Here is a 21952-nt window from a genome sequence, read left to right on the forward strand (position 1 = left end):
AAAGCTTTTTAATAAGCACGGCAAGAGTAGCAATAAAGACCTGATTTATCAGGATGTTGTGAGGGACAGCAGCTATCTAGTTTCAATTAAACTGGACACTCGAGGAAAACAAAACACGTGAAAAGTAGCCTGGACAAAACAGCCATTATATTTAGCTCTCAGGGGGGCATTAACCTGAATGTTGTGTAGTGTCTTTGGCAGTTTTAGCAGGTAGGTAAATGCAGCCGTTTACTTGGCAGGCTGCCATATTGCTTGCAGAGGTATTTGAAATATTTCGAGTATTTTACAATTCAAATAAAGGCACAGAGGCATGAAAAGCTTTGTTGTATTGCAGAGAAATAAAATACAAATTCTGATAATGAATTTCTGAAATGAAGATATTGATAATTTTCCTCACATCTTAAGCAATCAATGACCATAATCTTGTAAGGAGATGTTTAAATTATGTGCAGACACCACGTGGCAACATTTTAAAGAGTTTTATTTCAATTTACAGAATATTTTAATTAAAAAATAGTAAAGTTATCTTTTAATTCTGTGGTATAGATTATGGCATTAACTGTGGATCTCAAACATAAATATCAAATTTCAATGCTTCCCAAACTTACTAATATATCAGTTATGATAAATTACAAACATGTATTTGTCAAGAAAAACATAAAATACAATAAAAATATTTAAGGTTTGTAAAAGATAAAACATAGGGGACTGTATAAAAAAATCTTAGTTCATCCAAACATTGTTCTACGTAATCTTTAAAAAGCTGTAAAAACACAATATTTTACAGGGAAACTGGAGTATATTAATTTCCTTATACACTAACTGACCTATAAATGTATTGCATTGACCATTCCAGGTGTAAACATGAAGCAGAAGAATGGCTGCTTGAGAATGAGATAAAAAATGGCAAAAAGAGTGAGCCTTTGACTGACAATGGTGGTACTAAGGTGCTCGTGACATGACATTAAAAACTAATAATTTATTGGCATTTGTCGCAAACAATATGGACACATATCCAGGTGGTGGAAAAGGAGTATCCACACAAGGTGGATGAGATCACAAACTTTTAACTTCTTCCCTCTCAGATAAGTTGAAGATAAAAATGCTCAGCAGTATTTGCAAAACTCTTCTTTCTATAGTCTAAAAGGCTAGGTGTCAACCACAGACTGTATATGAAATATGGATGTAGTCAGGCACTGGTTTCGAAAGACTCATTTTGACAGTCAAGTTTTTACCATCACCAATAGAAACTGACTATGCTGCACATGAATCTGTTGTTCTTAAGCAACTGGCATTGTTGTGTACTGGTCACCACACAGAGCGTTGCAGACCATTGTCTACATGTTTTAGCTATTTGCTGTCACCAGAGGGCAGCTTGTGTTGTTGTTGTTGGACCTTCCGCCAACCACAGAGAAGACCAAAGTTACAACATACAAAGTGTTGAAGTGAAACTGTTACAAATGTTACAAACAATAAAAAGTGTCCACTGCAGCCAATGTTTGATCTTTAGTGGGGGGGTTGCTATTCCTACTCTTTCTTCACTCCCTTTCCTTTTTTCAGCCAATCAGCATTCTGCTTATCTGTTACATGCTGATGGCTTTTCTCAAGGACTCCAGTCAAGCATACACAAAATCCTTCACTCAGTGTAGCAATATACCTGCACAAATGGACATGAACTAGGAATTGGTAGTATGAATTCCCGTTTCAGCAAATAAGAATACGCTGCATAATCCTCCTTACTTTTTCAACAAACAAAAAAAAGTTGCCCCCCTGCTGGCCATCGATAGAATGCAGTTTAAGGTACGTTGTAGTACTTTCATTTCTTAAACATCCATTTTTTATATACAGTCCATGGTATTAAATTGGTGACGTTTAGCCACGGGGATGTTAGCATTTGATAACTGGCACTAAAATGATGCCATAAACAAAACTGTGGGACAAGTCAAATTACCATCTGAAAAGATCAGGAATCACAGATGAAATTAGCTTACATTTTATTCTGGAGCAAACAGTTAATTTCATTGCATTATTGTTCAAATATTTAACTCAAAAATGATAAATGTAAGCATCACGTATTGGCTGTAGAGGAAAAGTCAGAGGATCAGCAAAATTTGTGGGATTGTGGGATTGTGGGTCTGTGGGACTCTATACAACTAATCCATCCTCTCACCGTTGAATATTTCAGTCTTAACTGATGCTAAAATGGCTAAAAATGCAGCAACAGTTATGATACAATACCACATGAGGCCTGTCTACTGAGCATATTTTAACTGTCCAGTGTACTCAAGGAGTCTATGTACCATATAATATAATAAAACTGGATTTTAATCCAACAAAATTATAGTTCATGAGTGTTTAGACAATAGATAGAAAAGACAAAAACATGAATGTCAATATACATTAAATGCACAAATTTACTATTTTGTGTTCCCTAGCTCTTTCAACCACTACAGAGAACATTAAAAAAATCTTGGTTTACTGCAAAGGTCTTCAACAACCATGAAAAATATACTGTAACAAACATATTCTCCATTTTATTTTCAGGTTATTCTATCTGTGAAGCAACATGCGTCCAAGTTCCTGGGGGGGAGGTGGAAGTGCACTGTGAGAAACAAACTCAGTCCATGAGTGCTTCACACTGTCCTTTCACTGACTTTCATCTGACAAGCAGTCAAGTCAATGTCAGCCTTACATCCTTCCTTCAAGCCTCCCCTGTGGTTTGGTCCTGTGTGGCGGTGCTCATAAGCAGTCCATTGAAAGAAAATAAAAAAATAAAAGGCAGCAGTGGACAGCTTGGAGGATGCCCTGCTCGTGTTTGAGGCTATACACCAAGCAGCATGCCCATGAAATCTGAACCGTTCTGTATTGTAATGGAAGCACCGGCTGCGTTATCCACAAATATGGAGGTGTACTGCCCAGCCTGCAGAGCAGAAACAAATAAAAATAAATGTAGAAAGAGTGTAGAAGAGTACTTTATGTCTTACTCTTGTGTGTCCCTGAGATCACCTGCAGCTCCAGCAGTCCCTGCACGCTGACAGTGAATATCTTGCTGTTACTTTCCAAGCCAACGATCATCTCCAGTGAACTGCAATCAGATTAAAAAATAACATTTCTGAGTAATTTTCAAACATGCCAAAGCTGCATTCTTTAAAACCCCATGAACTTCATCCAAGTGTAAAAGGCCTTATATTAAAAAGATAGTTAGTCATTGGCCAAATATGCATGCTCACTTTACTGCCAAGTTTTAGATGAGAGGAATTATTCCTTTGACATAGTTTAACGGTAAACAGGGAAACTATGTGTTGATTGTTTATGCCTATTACACATTGGCTTGCGGGGTCTATTGGTAAAATGTCAGGAAAATCAACTGCTCCAAACTAAAAAAAAAACAAACAAAAAAAACCTTGGAAAACAATCAAAATGTATTCTCCATACAAATCCTGGATCTGTATTTTTGAGCCATTTGATTCCACTGATCACATAATACTCTTTAATAGTATTCAAAATGCTGCCATGTGCCACACGTTCCATGGCAAACCAGTAGCTGATGCAAACTGAGAACTTCACCATCAAAGTAAAAGTTGTGTCAATATTGCAAAGAGTGAAACTTTTACTTTGAAGGGGAACAGTCCTTGTTTCTGGACTGCAGGCACTCTTCATAGTTTCACGACCTCTTGGCGAGTAAATGGCAATTATTTGCAGATAAGTCGGCATCTTCATGCAAAACACTGGTGACCATAGCAACCTGCTAGGAAACAAAGCAACCGCAAACAGGTTTTTGGTGCCACACCATGTACCTCTTTGTGACCATTTTTCCCCAGGGGTTGCCACCAACCTCCAGCATCTTCTCGCCAACTGGTTGGGAAATATGTATTTTTCATTCGTGAATTGCGCATGCCATATGGCTGCTGTCCAGCCTTTAGGCCTGTATTATTCAAGTCTTAGCTAGCTTCTTGTGGCAGCTTCAGAATCCATGATACAGTTGTTTGAATAATCTCAATCTTCTTGTTTGACTCTCAGAAAGAAAAGAGCATAAAGATGAGTTTGACCCAAAGGTCAAACTTTTCCTTGAGCAACTGAGCACTCTCAGAGGCTGCACAGATGGCTGTAACATAGCTGCAGCCTTTAACCACACAGTGAGAGCACTGGCTCCTGTTTAGTGGAAAATGATAAATTTTTATGGCAAATCAATCATATTGGCCTTCCCTCCAACTGCCATCACAATGAGCCTCATTTCACATTCTCTGCATTTTCATGAGTGGGAGGGCGAGACTGGCTGGGGCTTTGGCTCAAAAAAGCAAAAGCCAAGCACTCTTTTGGGTTAAGTAACCCATCATAATAATATTATTTATGCATTCCCCTCATTGTACCACACTGAAAGGGAGGCTGTGGAGCTCTGCACAGTCCAGGGGAGACTTCAGGGAACAATTCATTTCAACAGCTTTCACTGACTTTATGTAAATAGAAATTTTGAAATACTGGAAAGAATTTGGATTTGGTATGGTTTTGTAAAAACATAAAATAAAATAAATGCCCTTCAGGCCCACCCTATCTGATGCTTCGTTATTTGCCTCGCACATCCCAAACTAGAGCAGTTCTCTGCTGTGCTGTTGTATGTAACAGGCTGCCTGCAGTGTCAAAGGTGAGTCTATAAAGATTAGTTAGGCGACAAGGACAAGGCCTCTAAATGAGAGGACATTTCCTTTTAGAGACCTGCTCTGTTTTTATACAGGAAATGCCAAACTGGTTCCACACAAAGTGTAACAGACAACCCCTTTTACAGCTCGTAACTTCTGGTGAAAGTTAAGGAAGCATTAAACACCACTAAAATATGACTGTGAGAGGAGAAAAGCCAAACGTAAATTGACAAAACAAGAATCTCAAGAATGCAAAGGATGACTGTAGTAATATTGAAACCTACTCAAGATTGATTTTATTTGTGATTGGTGGCGATATTATTCACTAACGTGCCAAAACTACATTGTTTCAAAGATTAGGTGCATAATTGAGGGGATTTGGGGGTGAGTCTGTAGGAGACTGAGCTTCAGGATATTTAACAACCTTACAGGATACATACGTGTATCTGTGGCAGAGGGATTCGATGCAGATCAACACCCGAATATTGTCCCTGGCCTTAAGCTGGCTCTTGCTCCTCTTCACCTCATTGTGATCTGTAAAATGGTCAGTGATCAATTAAGATAGGACAGCAAGAGTTACAAAAGTAGCTAAAACATCAAAAAGAGTCTATAAGGTTAGAACAGGCTAAAATACAAGACAAAGACGAAACAGCATAGGTCAATAAGGCTAAAACTACACTAGAAACAAGAAAAAACTCTTAACATTTCAAGATTGAAGTGCAAAGGTTATGAAAAAAAGGAAACTTTACAAGAAAAAAATTGTAAATTTGTGGGGATGTGATTTTTGCTTCTGAACGTGTTACTTTAATCTTTTCCTTTGACATTTTACCCCCATTTCTTTTTCTTTTAACAGATGCAATATGTCATTTCAATAAAAAAAAAGGATCATTGCATAAAGGATTACCAAGATTTAAGTTATCCTTTATATGTAGGAGTCTTAAAGGTATAAATCTTAAACTGAATTTCGATAGCCTTCAGTGTTAGTGATAGACTGACATGCACCCCGCCTTTCAACCTATGACAGCTGGGAAAGGCTCCCGTGCTCTGCAACCCTAAGTTGGATAAATGGTTAAGAAAATGGGCCTCACAGTATGTATATCTATATACTATAATCACCTTCTTAATTATAAACAGGCAATTAAATGACTGGATTTCCACACGTAAGGGTTCAAATCAACTTTTATAAATGAACTTTTTAGGGATTTATAGTTGCAATGATACATCAGTTTAGTCTAGTGTTACGGTTTCAGCCACACTATTTACTGTAGCTCAAACATTTCCCACTACTCCTAATTTAGACATTAAACAAACGGTGGATTAATGGTGAAGTGGTGACGCATTTATTACAAGCTAACACCAATTCTTAAAAACCCATCTATAATACAAAGCCAAGGATCATTTTTTTCATGTCCGACAATGGGCCAGATTTCAAACATTCAAGGATCAGAAGATGATAAGATGACAATGAAGTGGTCAGACGAATGAGACGCTACTTTTTATTTGCACTGGACGAAAAATCATATCGCAGCTTCTTATGGCACGAGAAGTGGTTCGTCAAACAAACAGAGCTTGTTTGGGTGTTCTGTAAACAGTTGCTTCTCTGCTAAGCTGCTCAGAGAGTCTCTGCTTCAGCGAGGTTTCAATAATGTGTGTATGTATGAACTTGATTAGAATCAAGGCTTCTTTTCTTATCACAAAACTGTGATAAGTTTAACTGTTTTAACAAAGCCAACAAAAGCATGAAGAGGAGAATGGAAGCATGCCCTCACTCCTTAGTGGAGGTCTAATCATCTGGGTGGTCTATTAGTGAGCAGGGGCTTTAAGGCTTTGCTATATTACAGTAATAAGCTTTATAGGAAAGTTACTGTGATTTACCAATATGGACATTAGCAGAGAACTGGTAGATCCCTGTGATGGGAGCTGTGAACCTCCCAGTCGACTGGTCCATTCCCGACCCTCTGAGGAAAGCTCCTTTAGCAGGCGGCTGGAAGCACAGGAAAAAAAAGATTGATAGTGGATATGTTTTATGGCAACAGTATACAGGACCACAAAATAAAGGCCCAGCTACAGAGCACTAAGTACGGTATGTCTTCTGTGTGTGCTTCCAGGGCACTTTAGCAGAAACAATCCTACAGCCACTGCCCTTTCTCATCACTGTGGCACAGTTATGACAGAACTGCTTCCATGGCTCATTTATGCACAAGGTGTTGCATGGATTATGGCATTAATGAGACAAGGCTGTTCCATTTTTCACATGGAGGTTTACTGATGTGAAGGAGCATAAGCTATTTTCGCCTGTTCCCTTATCCATATTGGGTCGCCACGATGGGTAGCAACACATGTTAGATTTGGCAGATTTTTTTCTTTACTCTTCCTGATGCAACCCCAAAGGAATTTGTGCGTCCTCCCCAGGTCAAACCAGGGATTTTTCACTCGTTACACAAACATGCAGCTACTAAACCTAAATGCTGATGTAGCATGGGAACGCTGAGGACCAGGCAGGAGGAGAATAGCAAATCAAAGTGATAAATAGGAGATTGCTGGTAGGAGTGGGGACTGCTCCCGGCCATCTTGATAGACTGTGAACTGTGTTCCCCATATGGGCTGGATTGATCCATCCACTTTTTTGGCAGGAATTTAAAACATGCCTAACTGGCAGTGACTATTGGTTATTTTACCCGCCCTTTATATACCACTGTTTAGTAATTATTAATATTTACATTCTAATGCAACAGTTCCATATTTTATTTTTGGATTACTGCATAATTCCCAGTTCAAAATAATTTATCTTACACTGGACCTTAGTGCAGCAGCCCCCCAGTTCATTGTTTGAAACAAGCTTTTGTAGCACTTTCAATTCAATTCAATTTTACTTATATAGCGCCAAATCACGACAACAGTCACCTCAAAGTTCTTTATATTTTACGGTAGACCCTACAATAATACATAGAGAGAAAAACCCAACCATCATATGAACTTCTATGAGCAAGCACTTTGGTGACAGTGGGAAGGAAAAACTCCCTTTTAACAGGAAGAAACATCCAACAGCACCAGGCTCAGGGAGGGGCGGCCATGTGCCACAATCGGTTGGAGAGAGAAAAGGAAGACAGGACACTTCTACTTTAAGACCACCGTCCCTTTAAACCAAAGTTCTTCTGATTGACTGCTGCTCATAAACAGGTTTGATCGGCGGCTGTTTGTGGCTTCTATAGATTTTTTGTTTTGTTTTATGTGTGTACAAATATTTGCATTAAAAAATGTTAGAAATTTTTAAAAGAGCACACATTGTGTCAAAATTCACAAAATGTGTTATCCCTGAGCACATGCAGCACATGAGTTAAAGTATATCACATTTAACACATGGAGTCTAAACCATGAATCTCTAATAAATAGGGCCCCTGGACTCAGACCTTATTTTTATCCTTTGTCTCATTGTGTGCCTCTATAGTTCTGACTCTGCAAAAATATTAAAACTTTCCAAAGCCATAGTAACACGTCTTCACTAACATAGCTCTGTGTTTGCATGTTTAATAGTGTGCAGAGCCCAATGCACCCTCCTCCAGCCTTGTCAGCTAGTCCTAACTGGGCATAGTTCTTCCACTACAGCATGCTGTTTCAAACAGTGTCTATTTCTGTCCTCTCCCCACTTTATTCCAAGTCTGAGACAGAGTGCCTTTTGTAAGCTGCCCAGAGAGTGATGTGTAGAATAGAAAAAGCTGATATTTTTGACCAAAGAGGCAGTCTGAGTCTTGGAGTGGCACTGCATGCTTTGCCAGTGCCAGTTACCAGTGAGGGGATGATCCCCTCATAATTCTCCCACATGCAAAGTAAGCAGTGATTAGCAAACACTTACTCTTTCAGGGTTACGACAGAGAAACAAAATGTGAAACCCTGCAGAGGATGGTTAGCCAAAACTTTAGTTTTTCAGCCGCAAGCAGGGAACAAAGCTGGACCGATTCATAAACATTTACTCGGCTTCAAACAAACTTACTGTCTGAAAGTTCTGGAGCTCCACCAGAGTCTTCTTGTCGACCACTACGGGTCCCTTGAGCTTGCAGTGGAAAGCTTCTTCTATTCTGCGGTACGAGGTCATCCCCTCCAGGGTGAGGATGGTTGTAGGTAGCTGGCTGGGGCTGATTTGTCTGTCCAAGGCTGCTGTTCGCCTCTCTGTAGCCTCTGACAGAACATGCCCAGCACACAGTGACTCAATTGGATTTTTTTAACTATTCTCTCAGGATTATATTGTAATTTTAAAAAAGGTGTATAACTGTAAGATGAAGAAAAGAACAACCTTGTATCCAATAAAGGAGAATAAATGAATTGGGACAAAAAATCAACAGGCTTCTACCTTTAATCATCTCTTTGAACTCCTGCAGGAGAACTTCCTGAGTTACTTGAGCCCCAGGAGAGCCAGGAGGACCCTGGGGACCTGGAGGACCTGGAGGACCGGGTGGGCCTGGCTAATGGAAGACAGAGACACAAAAAATAATCATGTATCCAACTTAGCATAAAAAGTTTGTACATAAAATGGCTTAAAGTGAACATTTTTGAATAACTGTGGGACAAATAGCCTATCTTCTGGGTTTACCAGTGGTCGTTTGCGTTTGCGACATTTTCCAGGAAAGTTTCCAACGGGTCGTTTCACAAAGTCCATCCATGATCCCAGTGGATCCACCCTCTGGTGATCAGAACCCTGCACCAGAACAGAAGTCTGTATAAATTATTAGCGCAACATGAGTGTCGACTCATAACGTCATGATTGCAATCCACGCACGCCCTCCGTCAAGATTTCAAGTCAGACAAACCTTTAAAAAGTTTATTCAATTTATATAATAATCATATATTTTATAGTAATTTTGGTCAAACAGGGAAATGTCTTTCTTTCTGTCTCTCTTGCTCAGTCAACTGCAACGCTTCTCAACTGCCCATCAGTCACCATCGTCCTCCGAAAGCTTTACCTTGTGCTTATTTTTTCATTCCAGATAATTCACTCGTGTGCCACGTCACTTCTTATTTTGCCCAACAGGCTGGAATGAATGTAAACAAACTTTGTTAAGAGTAGTTGGTTTTTTTTTCTTTTCAGCACATGAAAATTTCCATGAGCACCCTGGTGAAAAATGAGTCTGCCTGTCTATGTGTAATGTCGATTCTGTGGACCGCAAGCCTCAATTACTGTAGTTTATAACAACATGTCAAAGTGGCCAACACTTTCCCCCTCACTAAAAGACAAACCAGTATTTTTTTATTAATACTGCTCATTAGATCTAATGATGGAAAATTTAATAAGTAAGATGGCATGAATATAGTATATAAACAAAGGATTGTGTGTTTTCCAATCAGGGTGTATGTTCTCAGATAACTAATTAGTAAGAAACTGCTGTTTAGGTGAGTGAGATCTCACGGGGGGAAGTCCTCTGGATGAAACGTTTTTATACGTAGTGCTACAACTTGCTTGTTTTCATTTTGCTATAAAATGTGAGGCTGAATGACTTCCAATCACAGCAAGCTCACAAACTTACGCTAACCCTTCCCCAAATGTCAAGAGTCTTCAGCTGAGATGGAAGAGGAGATAAAGACGAGCCATGAAGGTGAGCTGTCTGAAATGGAATTTGTTTAGGTTTGGCAGCGGGACACGGATCACTTATCTGCTAAACCAACATGCCCCTTTCTTCACCGTTAAAGACTTGCATCTTGTTCCACCGCAACAGAGTAAATCCTTGTGTGTCTTTTTGTTAGGCTGGAATAAAAAACTGTTTCATGTTTGGGGATTTGCAGCACACACACACACCGCTTTTCACTCTCTGATTTTCTCTTTTCTCTGACATCAGGCAAAATAAACCACTTAACAGGCGCTGCATGCCAAACTGATCTTTGTTTTTGTTGCGATTTTGAGGCTTGGAAGACAGATAAAAGGGATTGATTTGGGCAAGAATACCTTTACACTACTCACTCAGTACGGTTTCCAAAAAACTGGAGGCCAAGTTATTTTATGATATTCGTTAACATAACAATACTATAAGCTTTTAAGCAAATGTTTAACAAAGTGTGCTTTTTTTGCTAAAATATAGATGACGAGATTGATACTACTTTTATTTCCATCTCCTAAATATGAAGCAAACACCACTGGCTTGTTAGTTTCTTTTAGCACGAAGACTGAAAACAGAGGGAAACAGTTAATCCAACACTTCAAAAGTAAGAAAATCCAGCAGCTCTCAAGCTCACTGATTCAATGCCAGCTCATAAATAAATAAATAAATAAATACATTTTTATTTATATAGCACCTTTCAAGACAGAATCACAAAGTGCTGCACATAAGATTACAAGTCATGAAAAGATTTAAAAAGAGAAAATAAAACGGGCAAAAAATTAACCAAAAGCAGTTTTAAAAAGGTGAGTTTTGAGTTGTTTTTTAAAAACAGCTACTGAGTCCACAGTTCTTAATGTTTGGGGGAGAGAGTTCCACAGTCTCGGGGCCACAGTGGCAAAAGCTCTGTCACCCTTAGTCCTCCTCTTAGTATTTTTTAAAGCAAGTAAGCCCTGATCAGATGACCTCAAAGACCTGCTAGGGACATAGGGCTGTAGCAGATCAAAGATGTAGGCTGGTGCCAATCTGTGCACAGTTCTGTAGGTCAAGACCAGGATCTTAAAATTGACTCTAAATTTAACAGGAAGCCAGTGTAACTGAGATAACAATGGTGTCACATGTGAGTACTTGGAGGATTTTGTCAAAAGCCTAGCTGCAGCGTTTTGCACAACCTGCAGACGATCCAGAGAACCTTTGCTTAGACACATAAACAGCGAATTGCAATAATCCAAGCGTGACGAAATAAATGCATGTATAGCAATCTCCAGTTCAGAGCAAGATAAAATCGGGCTTAGCTTAGCCACATTTCTTAAATGATAAAAACAAGCCCGAACCAGAGATTTCACATGCCCATCCAATGTGAGACTCGAGTCAAAGGTGACACCTAAATTCCTGATAGAGGATTTAACATAGAGTGAGAGAGGACCGAGAGCTTTCACTATCTGCGATAGAAACCTATCAGGGGCGCATACGAGGACTTCAGTTTTCCCCTCGTTGAGTTGGAGGAAATTTGCAGCCATCCAACGTTTGATTAAATCTAAGCAATCATTCAGATGCTGAAGCTTAGATAAATCCTCGGGCATAAAAGAACAACTGAATATCATCAGCATAACAGTGATAAGAAATGTCCTCAAAAGAGCCTATTATATGCTGGAGGGGGAGAAGATATATTAAAAACAATAAAGGCCCCAAAACTGACCCTTGAGGGACACCATAAGTGAGGGAGGTAGAGGATGACCTAAAATCGGAGACTGCCACAGAAAAGGATTGGTGATGGAGATAAGAGGAGAACCACTCTAATGCAGTTCCAGATACACCAACCCAATTTTTCAGCCTTTCAATGAGGATGTGATGGTCCAACATGAGTAGAACAGAGCATTTTCCTGCATCATTATTCATCAAGACCTATGAACCTATGAACGTGTCACATTATTTTCAATGTGCATGGTTCAGGCAGTTTTAGTATCTGAGCCCAGTATTGGAACCAATCAGCTAGTCTCAAATATTTTGGGGCTCTGAATGAATAGAGATGTAAAAACAAATGAAAACCTAAATTGTTTACAGACAATAGGCAACGGCCTTCCGTGCTCTGTATCCAGATTTTACCTTTACTCAACTACAGGCTGCTCAAATGTGACTGGTGGCTATTACTCGAACCTAATACAGACTAACAAACATGCTCATATTTGGATGTCTGTTTATAGAGATTATTCTGCACCTAAACAAATGGTTTTATTCCTAGACTGAAAAGTGAAAACAAACCTTACGTTGACCTTAGAGGGATAAAAAAGAATCCAAAAATAGGACGCAAGTCTCGGTTCAATTCTGCTTCATCTATATAAAATATGAAGCAAATCACAAACAATCCTCCCAAGGAACTTTATATTGTCAGGTGAAGATCCTACTATAATGGAGAGACGCGCAAGAGAGAAAGACAGCATGCCCCTGGCAACAGTGGGAAGGAAAAACTCCCTTTTAACAGGAAGCAACCTCTAGCAAGAACACACTCAGGTTGGAGGGGGCAGCCGTCAGTCACACTGACAGTGACAGATTTATGCCATCATCTCCTAACATCCATCCAGTCCCCACGGTATTTTCTTTTAATTTAACAAAAAGCAAACAAACAAAAAACATGATTTCTATAAATTATTTCATCGCTGCCCTCCAGTAGACTGGTAACCAGTCTAGGGTGTACCCCACTTGTCACCTTATGACAGCTGGAGAGGCTCCGGTGCTTAAAAAAACAAATATAACTGAGCTTAACAGGTCCTGGACTTTCTGATAGAGCCAGATTATATCTTTCCAGTCTATATACTATGCTATGTTAGCCACCTGCTGGCTGTAAGTTTGATTTATAAATCTGTCAAACTCTCAACAACAAAACAATATTAATGTAACATACCAGCTCTGTGAGCTTGAATAAATACTATAAATCAACATGCTGATGCTGGAACTGTAGACAACTCAGTACAATCTGAAACAGACCCACAATGAGATGATGAGGCGGACCGGCAGGCTCTCAACTGAGAAAAAGTAAACACTTAACATTTGTTCTTGGTCAGTGTCAAAGATATAAAACTGTTAATTTGGCCCACACATGTGCCCGGTAATTACACCTCTTATCATTGCCAGGAAATCAGCCATGCTCTGAGCTTGGCATCCTCTTTAATACACACCATTGCAATTAAACCATTAAACCCTTGCCCTGAAGGATTTTCTGTGCTCAAAGAAGAAAGGCTTTGACCACGGTAATTATAACCTTCATTTCTAAGCTAAAATATAACTGCAAATCACTGTATAAATAATTTAATCATCAACTTTAGAAACTTTTTTCTATAAAATATACTGTGCTCTCTTTGTGTCTGTTTCTACTGTCAGTAAAGTGCATCACTTGCCAAAAATTGTCTGATTCATTGCATGCAGCTGGGTGTATGTCTCAACCGAGAACTTCAAAGACTCCACACATGCAGACATGAAAACCATATTGCTGTATGACAAAGAAGAACCTGTCGAAAGGCCTTCAATCCCTCACTCGCTGCTATGCTGTAAAGTAAACTATAGATTCCTTTGCATAGCTCAGTATCAGCACGTATAGGTGACGAACAAACAGGGAGGGGATCCAGGTATACGTCGTAGAGTTGATGAAGAACACCGGGGCTCTGGCTTTGATCACCGCTGATGTGTGAGTGCCTCAAAGTGGCCTCGTCTCTCAGCGGGTATGAGCACACGCCTTTCCAACGCAGACCATGAGAATGTGTCAGGTATTCTGTCTGAAGGTGGGAAACGTTAAATCTTTTAGACAGTGTTTACCCTGGTCGATGATGGGGCTCTAAATCACGTCTCATTACTCAGACTCTCATCTTAAGAATGTAAAGTCTAATATCTATGGATGGATGTTAATTTAATCCATTAAATTATGATTTTAATTGTTTCTGGCAGAGAAAATATCAAATCCATCTCAGCGATTTTAAAGTTCACAAACGACTTATGACTATATCTTATTTGTTATGCAAAAAAACAATACAATTCACTCTTCTGAGTTTTCTGCACAGATTAAACAAGTTACCTTGTTTCCCCCTGCTACTATCTCTGGAGCTTAATTTCAACTTGTAGTTGTACAAGCATGAATGCATGGTCATTTGGGGATTTTAATTTGAGCAGTTCTTGGCCAGCACGGTGATGCAGTCGTTAGCAGTGTTCGCTCTGTTGCCTCACAGCAAGAAGGTCCTGACTTCAACTCCAGTATCTGTCCAGGGCCTCAACCTGATGTTCTCCCTGCAGGTTTGGGTTCGGTTAATCTGTGATTCTAAAGGTGTAAATGTGAGTGCAAATCGTTGTATGTCTCTCTGGCCAGCGTAAGATTGTACCCTCCCTTTCGCTCGATGGCAGCTGGGATAGGCTACAGCCCCTCTGCGACTCTGATAAGTATAAGTGGAAGAGGCTGGATGGGGCTCCTCTTCTTCTAGAGTGGAATGATTATAGAGCATTCATCTTTAATGACTTTTAAATAGAGGAATTGTTGCACAATTTTGACTTTGTGGTGTTCCCTAATCTAATATTCATACACTCACTTAGTGGTAATGAAGGTTCTATAAAGTCTTTTAATACGACAAGGCAAGGCCTATGACCATGATTGACTACAACTGGTACTTTTTCTTCACCGGCATAAAAAAGATGTGTTTGACAGCACTCGTTGGACTGACCAATAGTTTATTTTTTCGCAGTGTAGGAACAAAAACCACTTGACTATGTTTAGTCTAATTTCTCTAAACAGACATCTGAATGTGCAGAAAAACAAACTGGTACTAAAAGCTGTTCTGTTTTGTTTGTTCTTAGAATAATAGGAAAGTCTAAGCAACTTCAAATCCTAGGTGAGTACAAGTTATTCTAATGTGCCACCACTTTGCCAAGGACTGGAAGAAAACCCAAACTGTCACCCTCAGATAAGAGGAAATTGGTCAGGATATTCAGGAACAATCCAGGAACCACCAAGGCCTCAAGCCTGCCATGAATTGGAAAACACCGGAACACCAGCGTCATGATCAACAGTGAAGCCAGTTTTTTATCATCGTGGAATGAGAAGATGCCGACTAAATAAGCAGGCCCTGCTCCAAAATGAACACCTTCAGGTTTGACCTGAAATTTGGTCACCCACACAGAAACTGACCGATTTGGCCACAATCACAAGAGGTTTGATGGGAGGAGTTAAGGGGAAGTTTTTAAACCTAAGAATACTACAGCAGCAGGCACTTAGGGTGGAGGTAGTGTCATGCTATGGTTCTGTTTTGCTGCCTGTGGTACTGGTACATTGCACAAAAGTAACAATACAAAAGTTTACATCTTATAAGTAAAATGCTTGCATTCAATATTTTGCCTAAAAAGAGAACTTTTAGTTCATTTGTTTATAGGTTATTTATTTATCGAAATTTGGTAGCTATAGTTTGGCTTAGCATAAAACTGGGAAACAGAGAAACAGCTAACATTGCTGTGTCTTAAGATACAAAAGTTTATCTGCAAGCAACTCTAAAGCTCATTCATTAATGCATAATTTGATCTTGTATTATAAAACAAGACAAAATCAAAAGCCTGGCTAGCTGTGCTTCCTGTCTGTGGTCATCAGCTTGAGCTAAGCGACCCAGCTCTAAATGGCAGAGAGAAAGAAATCCTGTAATTTATTTTATTTATTTCATAATATTGTTAAGTAAAGCTTGTCAGTGTTTTAGGATTAAGAATAAAAATACATGTTTTCAGTGTGTGTGTTACCATTATGTAAGTGTTAAAGCTGATGCATTAGTTATTTATAGAGAAATGAGAAAGAGGCAACTTTTCTGATTTCATCAAAAAGTAAGTGTTCATTTTGCATGAGAGCAATTTTTAAAATATCTTTATTCTTTTCTATTCCTTTTTCAAATTGGTAGTTTTTACTGCTTCATGTTCAAAATCTTTAACAGAGTGAAGTAAAAAGCACAATAGTTGCTTCTTAAACCGAATAAAGTTGAGTACGAAGCAAACAAACTTCAAATACTGAAGTGAAAGTGCTTAAATATTGTGCAGTACTTATTATTTGAGCAAATACACCAAATCATTTTCCACTGCTTGTGCCTGGCATCCATGTCTTACCATAAGAGTGAAGATAGATGGTTTTATTAACCCGCAGCATGGTGAGTTTAGAGCTTTTGGATCAATTAGTGGATCAGTTGTGATGATTGTTGATCATTCGCAGAAGCCTATAAGATTTTATTATCCACAGAAGACCGACCTGGGCCTGCACAAATAAATCTTTTCGTACGACGCTTTAAATGTGTTTGTCATGTAGTTTGGGGAAAATTAAGTAGAATTTATTTGAAGCAATAAAATGGGAAATATTTCCCTGGGGCAGCGTGCCACCAAAAACACAAACACAACTGTTAAAACATGTCTCTGGGGCTGCAACCAGATACTGAAACTCTACTCTTCTGCAGGCAGCTCCTGAATTCTTCCGTGTGCGTACAAAAAAACTTATCTTATTTTCACTTCTGCCTTATCTGTTTTTCTACCTGCTCGTACACACTCGACAACATGAAACATTTTGCTGATGATAAAAGTGTTCCGCATGCAGGTTTAAGGTTGGACAGGATGATTAAGAGTCATCTCTAATCCCTTGTTTTTACATCCCTGCACTGCTCCCTGTGCAGTCATCCATGCATGGTGGAAGGGCCTTACGCTGGGCCAACACCGCCCCAGAAGGCAGGGATCCCCAGGCTGTGTGGGACGAGGGGATCCTGCTAACCTGCGTGCATCTCAGTTGTCATGCATCCGCCCACGTGTTCCCCACCGCTGCGCTTCACAGACACAGATTGATTCGAAGATTTATCACTGAAGAGGTAAATACAGTTAAGCATGCAATGTTGACTCGGCTCTCTGCACACTGTGTTATTACTCAATTGGCAAACACAGTGTGCAAAACATAATTACTCTATCACACAGGGGCATATTTGGAAGTGTAAATTAAATGTAGTTATTATTTAATGATAAGGTCAAACATTCTTCTCATAATATGTCCTGAGCTTTTTTCTAACTGCCTCTTTGTTGTCCCAACAAAGTTGCACTTCTAGCATACGAGAGAAAGTGAATAAATTTGTGTTTATGCTCAAGACAATCTCAGCTTCCTCTTCATATAAAAAGCAATCTAAGCTGAAAGACACTTTGATCGTTGTGTCACATCTGTTTTGTGTACAAATTATAGCTTTGAAATTGGAAGTGAGTGCTCATTTTCCCTGTGGTAGGTAAAATGAGCTGTTGAAAAGCATTACCTATGCTGTGCCATCACAGATCACAGTTTGCCACTTCACAGTAAAAACTCATGAGATCTTCCTCTTTTTACATGATTCCAATACTGTTCTGGACTATGTTATATAACCACATACTAGGAACACTCCTGGTGACTAATTTACAAGTCACTTGAATGCAAGAAAAGAGTCCAAATTTAGCAAAACTGAATCTGTCCAAGGAGCAATCCGGCAATGTTCTGCCCTTTATCCAGTTTTCGGTCGTTGGGGCAGCAGTCTAGGTAGACAAGCCCAGACCTCCCTCTCCCCAGCCACTTCTCCCAGCTCATCCGAGGGAACATCAAGACATTCCCAAGCCCGCTGAGAGATATAATCCCTCCAGTGTGTCCTCGGTTTCTAGCTAGCATTAACACAAGCTAACATTGACCCGGGTAGTCATTATATTCAAGGTACAATAAAAAATAAGTAGAGTGGTTGCTCCTCCACATCGAAAAGAGCCAATTGAGGGTGTTTGGACATCTGACTAGGATGCCCCCTGGAAATTTGAGGCAGACTCAGGACCCGCTTGGGAATGTCTCGGTGTCCCCCTGAATGAGCTGGAGAAGGTGGCTGGGGTGAGGGAAGTTTGAGCTTCTCTGCTGAGAGTGCTGTCCCCACAAATCAAACCCAGATAAGCAGCAGAGAATGAATGGATGCATGGATGGATGCATGGATGGATAATAAATCAGCTAATCAAACCTGAAGAAATACATAGCACTATATACGTATACACTATATACAATACTTTGCCTCTTCCTCACTCATATCGGAGTGCGCTGTATATGCATCTACATTATCGGTTCTCAGTAAAATCCTGCCATGATTAATGACCTCTGCAGTTGGTTTTTGTTTAAGCCACAGTTGATGAATTTACTGCTGAAGTTCTGGATATAGCAGTTACAGAAACATGACCAACTCATGATAAGAATCAGGCAAGATTAAGGGATTTTTATATAAATCCAGCATCAACCTGAAGCTGCAGACAAAATCCAAATAAAACAGCCGCTCTGTGTCTGGGAGGTGAAAACACAACAGTGTGGTTTATTTTACTGCCCAAGTTCAGATGTAACGCAAAACAGTGTTTGTTATTTGTTTCTTTTTCCCTCTGTTTTATGACTCCATTAGGTTAAATAAGCATAACCTTTTTGACTGTCTGACAGGCTGAAACTAGAGTTTACTGTGGACTCTTCACACCAACGGTGGGAGGTGTGTGCTCTCACAGTGGCCTTGTTTCCTGAGGGACTCAGTTTTGTCTCAATGTGTGGGTTGATCCAAAAGGTCCCACACGCCGCTGTATTAATCATCACTACAGATGAGAGAGAGGAAACAAAAACCCTCACCTCAGGCTAAACCCAGCCATTACTCAACACGCCAGGCGTGATGTTTGACTTGACTCCCTCCATTACAGTCATCACAGATCCTTCACTGCGCTCGGCAATGACAGATTCCTCTCATCTTTAGAGCAGGGTGCACAATAAGCCTTGTACTTTTAACGCACTGTACTAAACCTCTGAGACGTGACGGCTCGCAGAGATCACGGTTGTTTGAAATGTTCATCATCTCATTAAAAAAATTCCTCTCACAGCGTAGCTCCACACCTCACTGTTGTGATCACTTTCAAATGGAAAATCTCCAGAGGAATGCAGGGTTTGACTGCCCACTGCCAGCAGCCCACACACAGGATTGGTCAGATAGAAAACGAATGCCATCATAAGAACTGTTTCCACTGGGCACAAGGGGGAAAAAATGTAAATTTGGAGTGTAAATGTTTGGCTTGTTTGAGAATACAAATTGCTTGCCAAGACAGCTCCAATGGACGTGCTGTTTTCTCTGAGCCCTAACAGATGTGTAATAGGATAAACTAACAAACTACCCAAGACAAGCAAGTTTACCACTTTTCATGATGTGTGGCATGCTTCTTTTTTTTTTTCTCTATACCCGTCAAAAGAAACCCAGAAAGAGTGGCACTGACAAATGCAACCTTCAATGCAACCTCTTCCACAGATGTCACGCTTAAATCTCAGGTTCTATCAGAGGTGACAGTGTTTGGCAAAGACACTGTCGGGCATAACACTGCGTCTTAAGAGTGATTATGCCATTACCCTGTGATTGTGGGAGATGAGATGAAAAGAATGTTAGAGAGGGAGGCAAAGGGGGATAATCCTCACAGAGGTGTTCCCTTTCAGGGCCCTTTCTATGGGGCTTTGTGAGGGGCTTACACGGCATGCTGCCCCAGTTTTCAGGGCCACACCGCCCCTATCGGATGTCCCAGACACAGCGGAGTCGGGGTAGGCCTGTGAATGACAGCGTCAATGGGCTGGGAAAAACATCACCACAGGTACTATAATACCTCTCCAGCTAACTTTCCCAGGAGTCACATCACTGCCTACAAGGCAATCCAAGAGCAGCAGTGTTTGTGAGGACACCCTGCTCCCTGTGGGACGAGGCAGACCAGCGAGATCCCGATGGGGTGCAATCTTCAGCAAGATTCAGGGCTGACACAAGGTCATCCTTCATAGCTGTTGTTTTTACTGGGCGAACCAAGTCAAATAAACAGCGCCAGGCCACAACCACCTACAAAGTGTTCTTAGAGACACAAAGAAGACCTCACTGTGTGGTTTCTAGAAGAGGGGGGAAAGGAGTGGAGGTTACCGCGAGACTGGCTGGTATATAGGGCAGTGAGAGTTACATGAGAATGCCAACATAATGGGTGGGCTGAAAGCAAAACAAATAGCCTGTTGGAAAGTTTCACAAATATGCAACACCAGCAATAAACCAATAAATAACAGAGTCAAGGGCCGACTGTTGCTCCTGAAAATGGAAGTGTACCGCAGCAATGTTGTTATGTAAGCGGGATTCATTTCTAATAAAAACACTGTTCTTGTGTTGAGAGGTTTGTAAATACCTCATCTCGCTTTACTGCACCCTGAATTGTTCACATAAGCTGAAACACTGGAGGCAGGCACCCGCAGCGCACACTAATTGACGCATTGATCACCCTTTAGATGTCCACATTCCTGGCATGCCTTGGGAAGTCATCTATTTAGAGCTTCACACATTTTGGTCCGTCAAACTGTATGAGGCCTGACCTGGCAGGGCACACCTGCCCCGACCTTTGCCACACTTTATTTATCTATTTCTATACAGCCTGTGCTGACAGGTATATGTCACATATCTGCAAGGCAACCTTAAACTAATCTGAAGTCCTAAATATATATTAAAAAGAAATTGCATTGGAATTTAATACCTTGATGGTCCCACCAACTTCTTCACTGTTGGATAGAGTTGTGTTGTACGTCTCTGTATGCTGTGGAGTGGGCTCCTTTGGCCTCTTCCTCTCCTTCTTGGCATCCACTCCATCTAGAAGGACACACTGGGTCCAGAACACCACAGCCACTACGGCCAGAGGCATAGCCCCACACCACATCTTCACAGTCTTTCAATCAGCACCTGAATCCCTGCAGAAACAACCCGAATCTTCTGGAAAAGGACCAGTCGTGTGGTTGGACGCAAGCTGAAGATGCCCACGAGGCTTACAAACACAAGAGACTGGAGGAATGCAGCTTCAGGGACTCCCTGTCCAAGAGACTGTCAGACTGACTGCTGCTCCCCTCTTGATGAGCTCTGAGCCAGCCCAGCGTTTGCAGGGGCACTGCTAAGTCTAGCCAGACTTCCAGGAGGCTTACTCAACTATGAAATGTGTCAAGCAGAATGGTCCAAGGGAATGACAGATCTGTGGAGATCTGACAGCAAATAAACCCATTAGTGAGATTTTTCACGCTTTCTGCTCTGTTGGGGGGGTGGAGGTGCTGAAGGGGGTTGGGTTGGGGTGTTGTGGAGGGCACAGGGGGTCAAAAGAAGAGGCTGAGAGGAGGGGCGTCCAAAGCTGAGGGTGGGCTGTAGGGACTTAGAGATGGATGGCAATATTCTCTTTTCCCTCGCGCTCCCCCGCTGCTTCTTAAACTCAACAATAGAGTCCAGGCTCCAGCAGACTGGTGTGGTAGCTGGAAAAAGCTGCAATATCCACAGAAGTTGGGCTCAGATCAAAAGATGCAGATCAGCATTCAGATCAATCTGCGTGCATCCATGGGGATGCCAAAGAGAAGACAGTTGAAGTCCTGTATTGATCTTAGCCGGCCTTATTTTCTCCTTAAAGTGGTCACTCAGGTGCTGCCTACTGACTGTCCCAACAAGTCCATGTGCAGAGATTTGGTGCCCGGTGGGTCTCTTTTTTTCTTGCTCCACTGCACTCCCTACCTCTCTGGTCCCAGCTGCTCCTTTGCTTTCTGACTGAGCTTACAGGAGGGCTCACAGTGGAGTTTTATCATCACCCATTCTCCCTCCCCCTGTCCTTCTCTCTCTCTCTCTCTCTCTCTCTCTCTCTCTCTCTCTCTCTCTCCACGTCTCTTTTGACTCTCTCTAT

The 21952-nt window shown here is 40.8% G+C and overlaps 1 protein-coding gene across 1 annotated transcript; it reads right to left on the reverse strand.

Moving 5' to 3' along the window:
* Nucleotides 1–464: 464 nt before the first annotated feature.
* On the reverse strand, nt 465–21810 carry c1qtnf12 (C1q and TNF related 12). The gene is made up of 8 exons (XM_085260498.1): nt 20777–21810; nt 9226–9330; nt 8986–9097; nt 8629–8813; nt 6513–6621; nt 5078–5171; nt 3007–3085; nt 465–2920 (listed from the first exon to the last, which is right to left on the reverse strand). Exons 1-8 carry the CDS (start codon nt 20954–20956, stop codon nt 2822–2824), a joined length of 963 nt encoding a protein of 320 aa, XP_085116624.1. The 5' UTR covers nt 20957–21810; the 3' UTR covers nt 465–2821.
* Between the last annotated feature and the right edge of the window lie 142 nt (nt 21811–21952).

The sequence above is a fragment of the Mchenga conophoros genome, linkage group LG20, assembly GCF_057382185.1.
Source record: "Mchenga conophoros isolate Kocher_MC1m ecotype Shallow Benthic linkage group LG20, M_conophoros_male_GT1.1, whole genome shotgun sequence".
In the NCBI taxonomy this organism is placed as follows: domain Eukaryota; kingdom Metazoa; phylum Chordata; class Actinopteri; order Cichliformes; family Cichlidae; genus Mchenga; species Mchenga conophoros.

Bases quoted from the DNA above. Each gene is read 5' to 3' on its own strand.
- c1qtnf12 (XM_085260498.1), bottom strand. From the start codon at position 20,956: ATGTGGTGTGGGGCTATGCCTCTGGCCGTAGTGGCTGTGGTGTTCTGG. The intron at 9,098-9,225 runs GTAAACCCAGAA...GTCTTCCATTAG, and splicing joins GCAAACGCAAACGACCACTG to CCAGGCCCACCCGGTCCTCC. The intron at 2,921-3,006 runs GTGATCTCAGGG...TCTGCTCTGCAG, and splicing joins AGGGACTGCTGGAGCTGCAG to GCTGGGCAGTACACCTCCAT.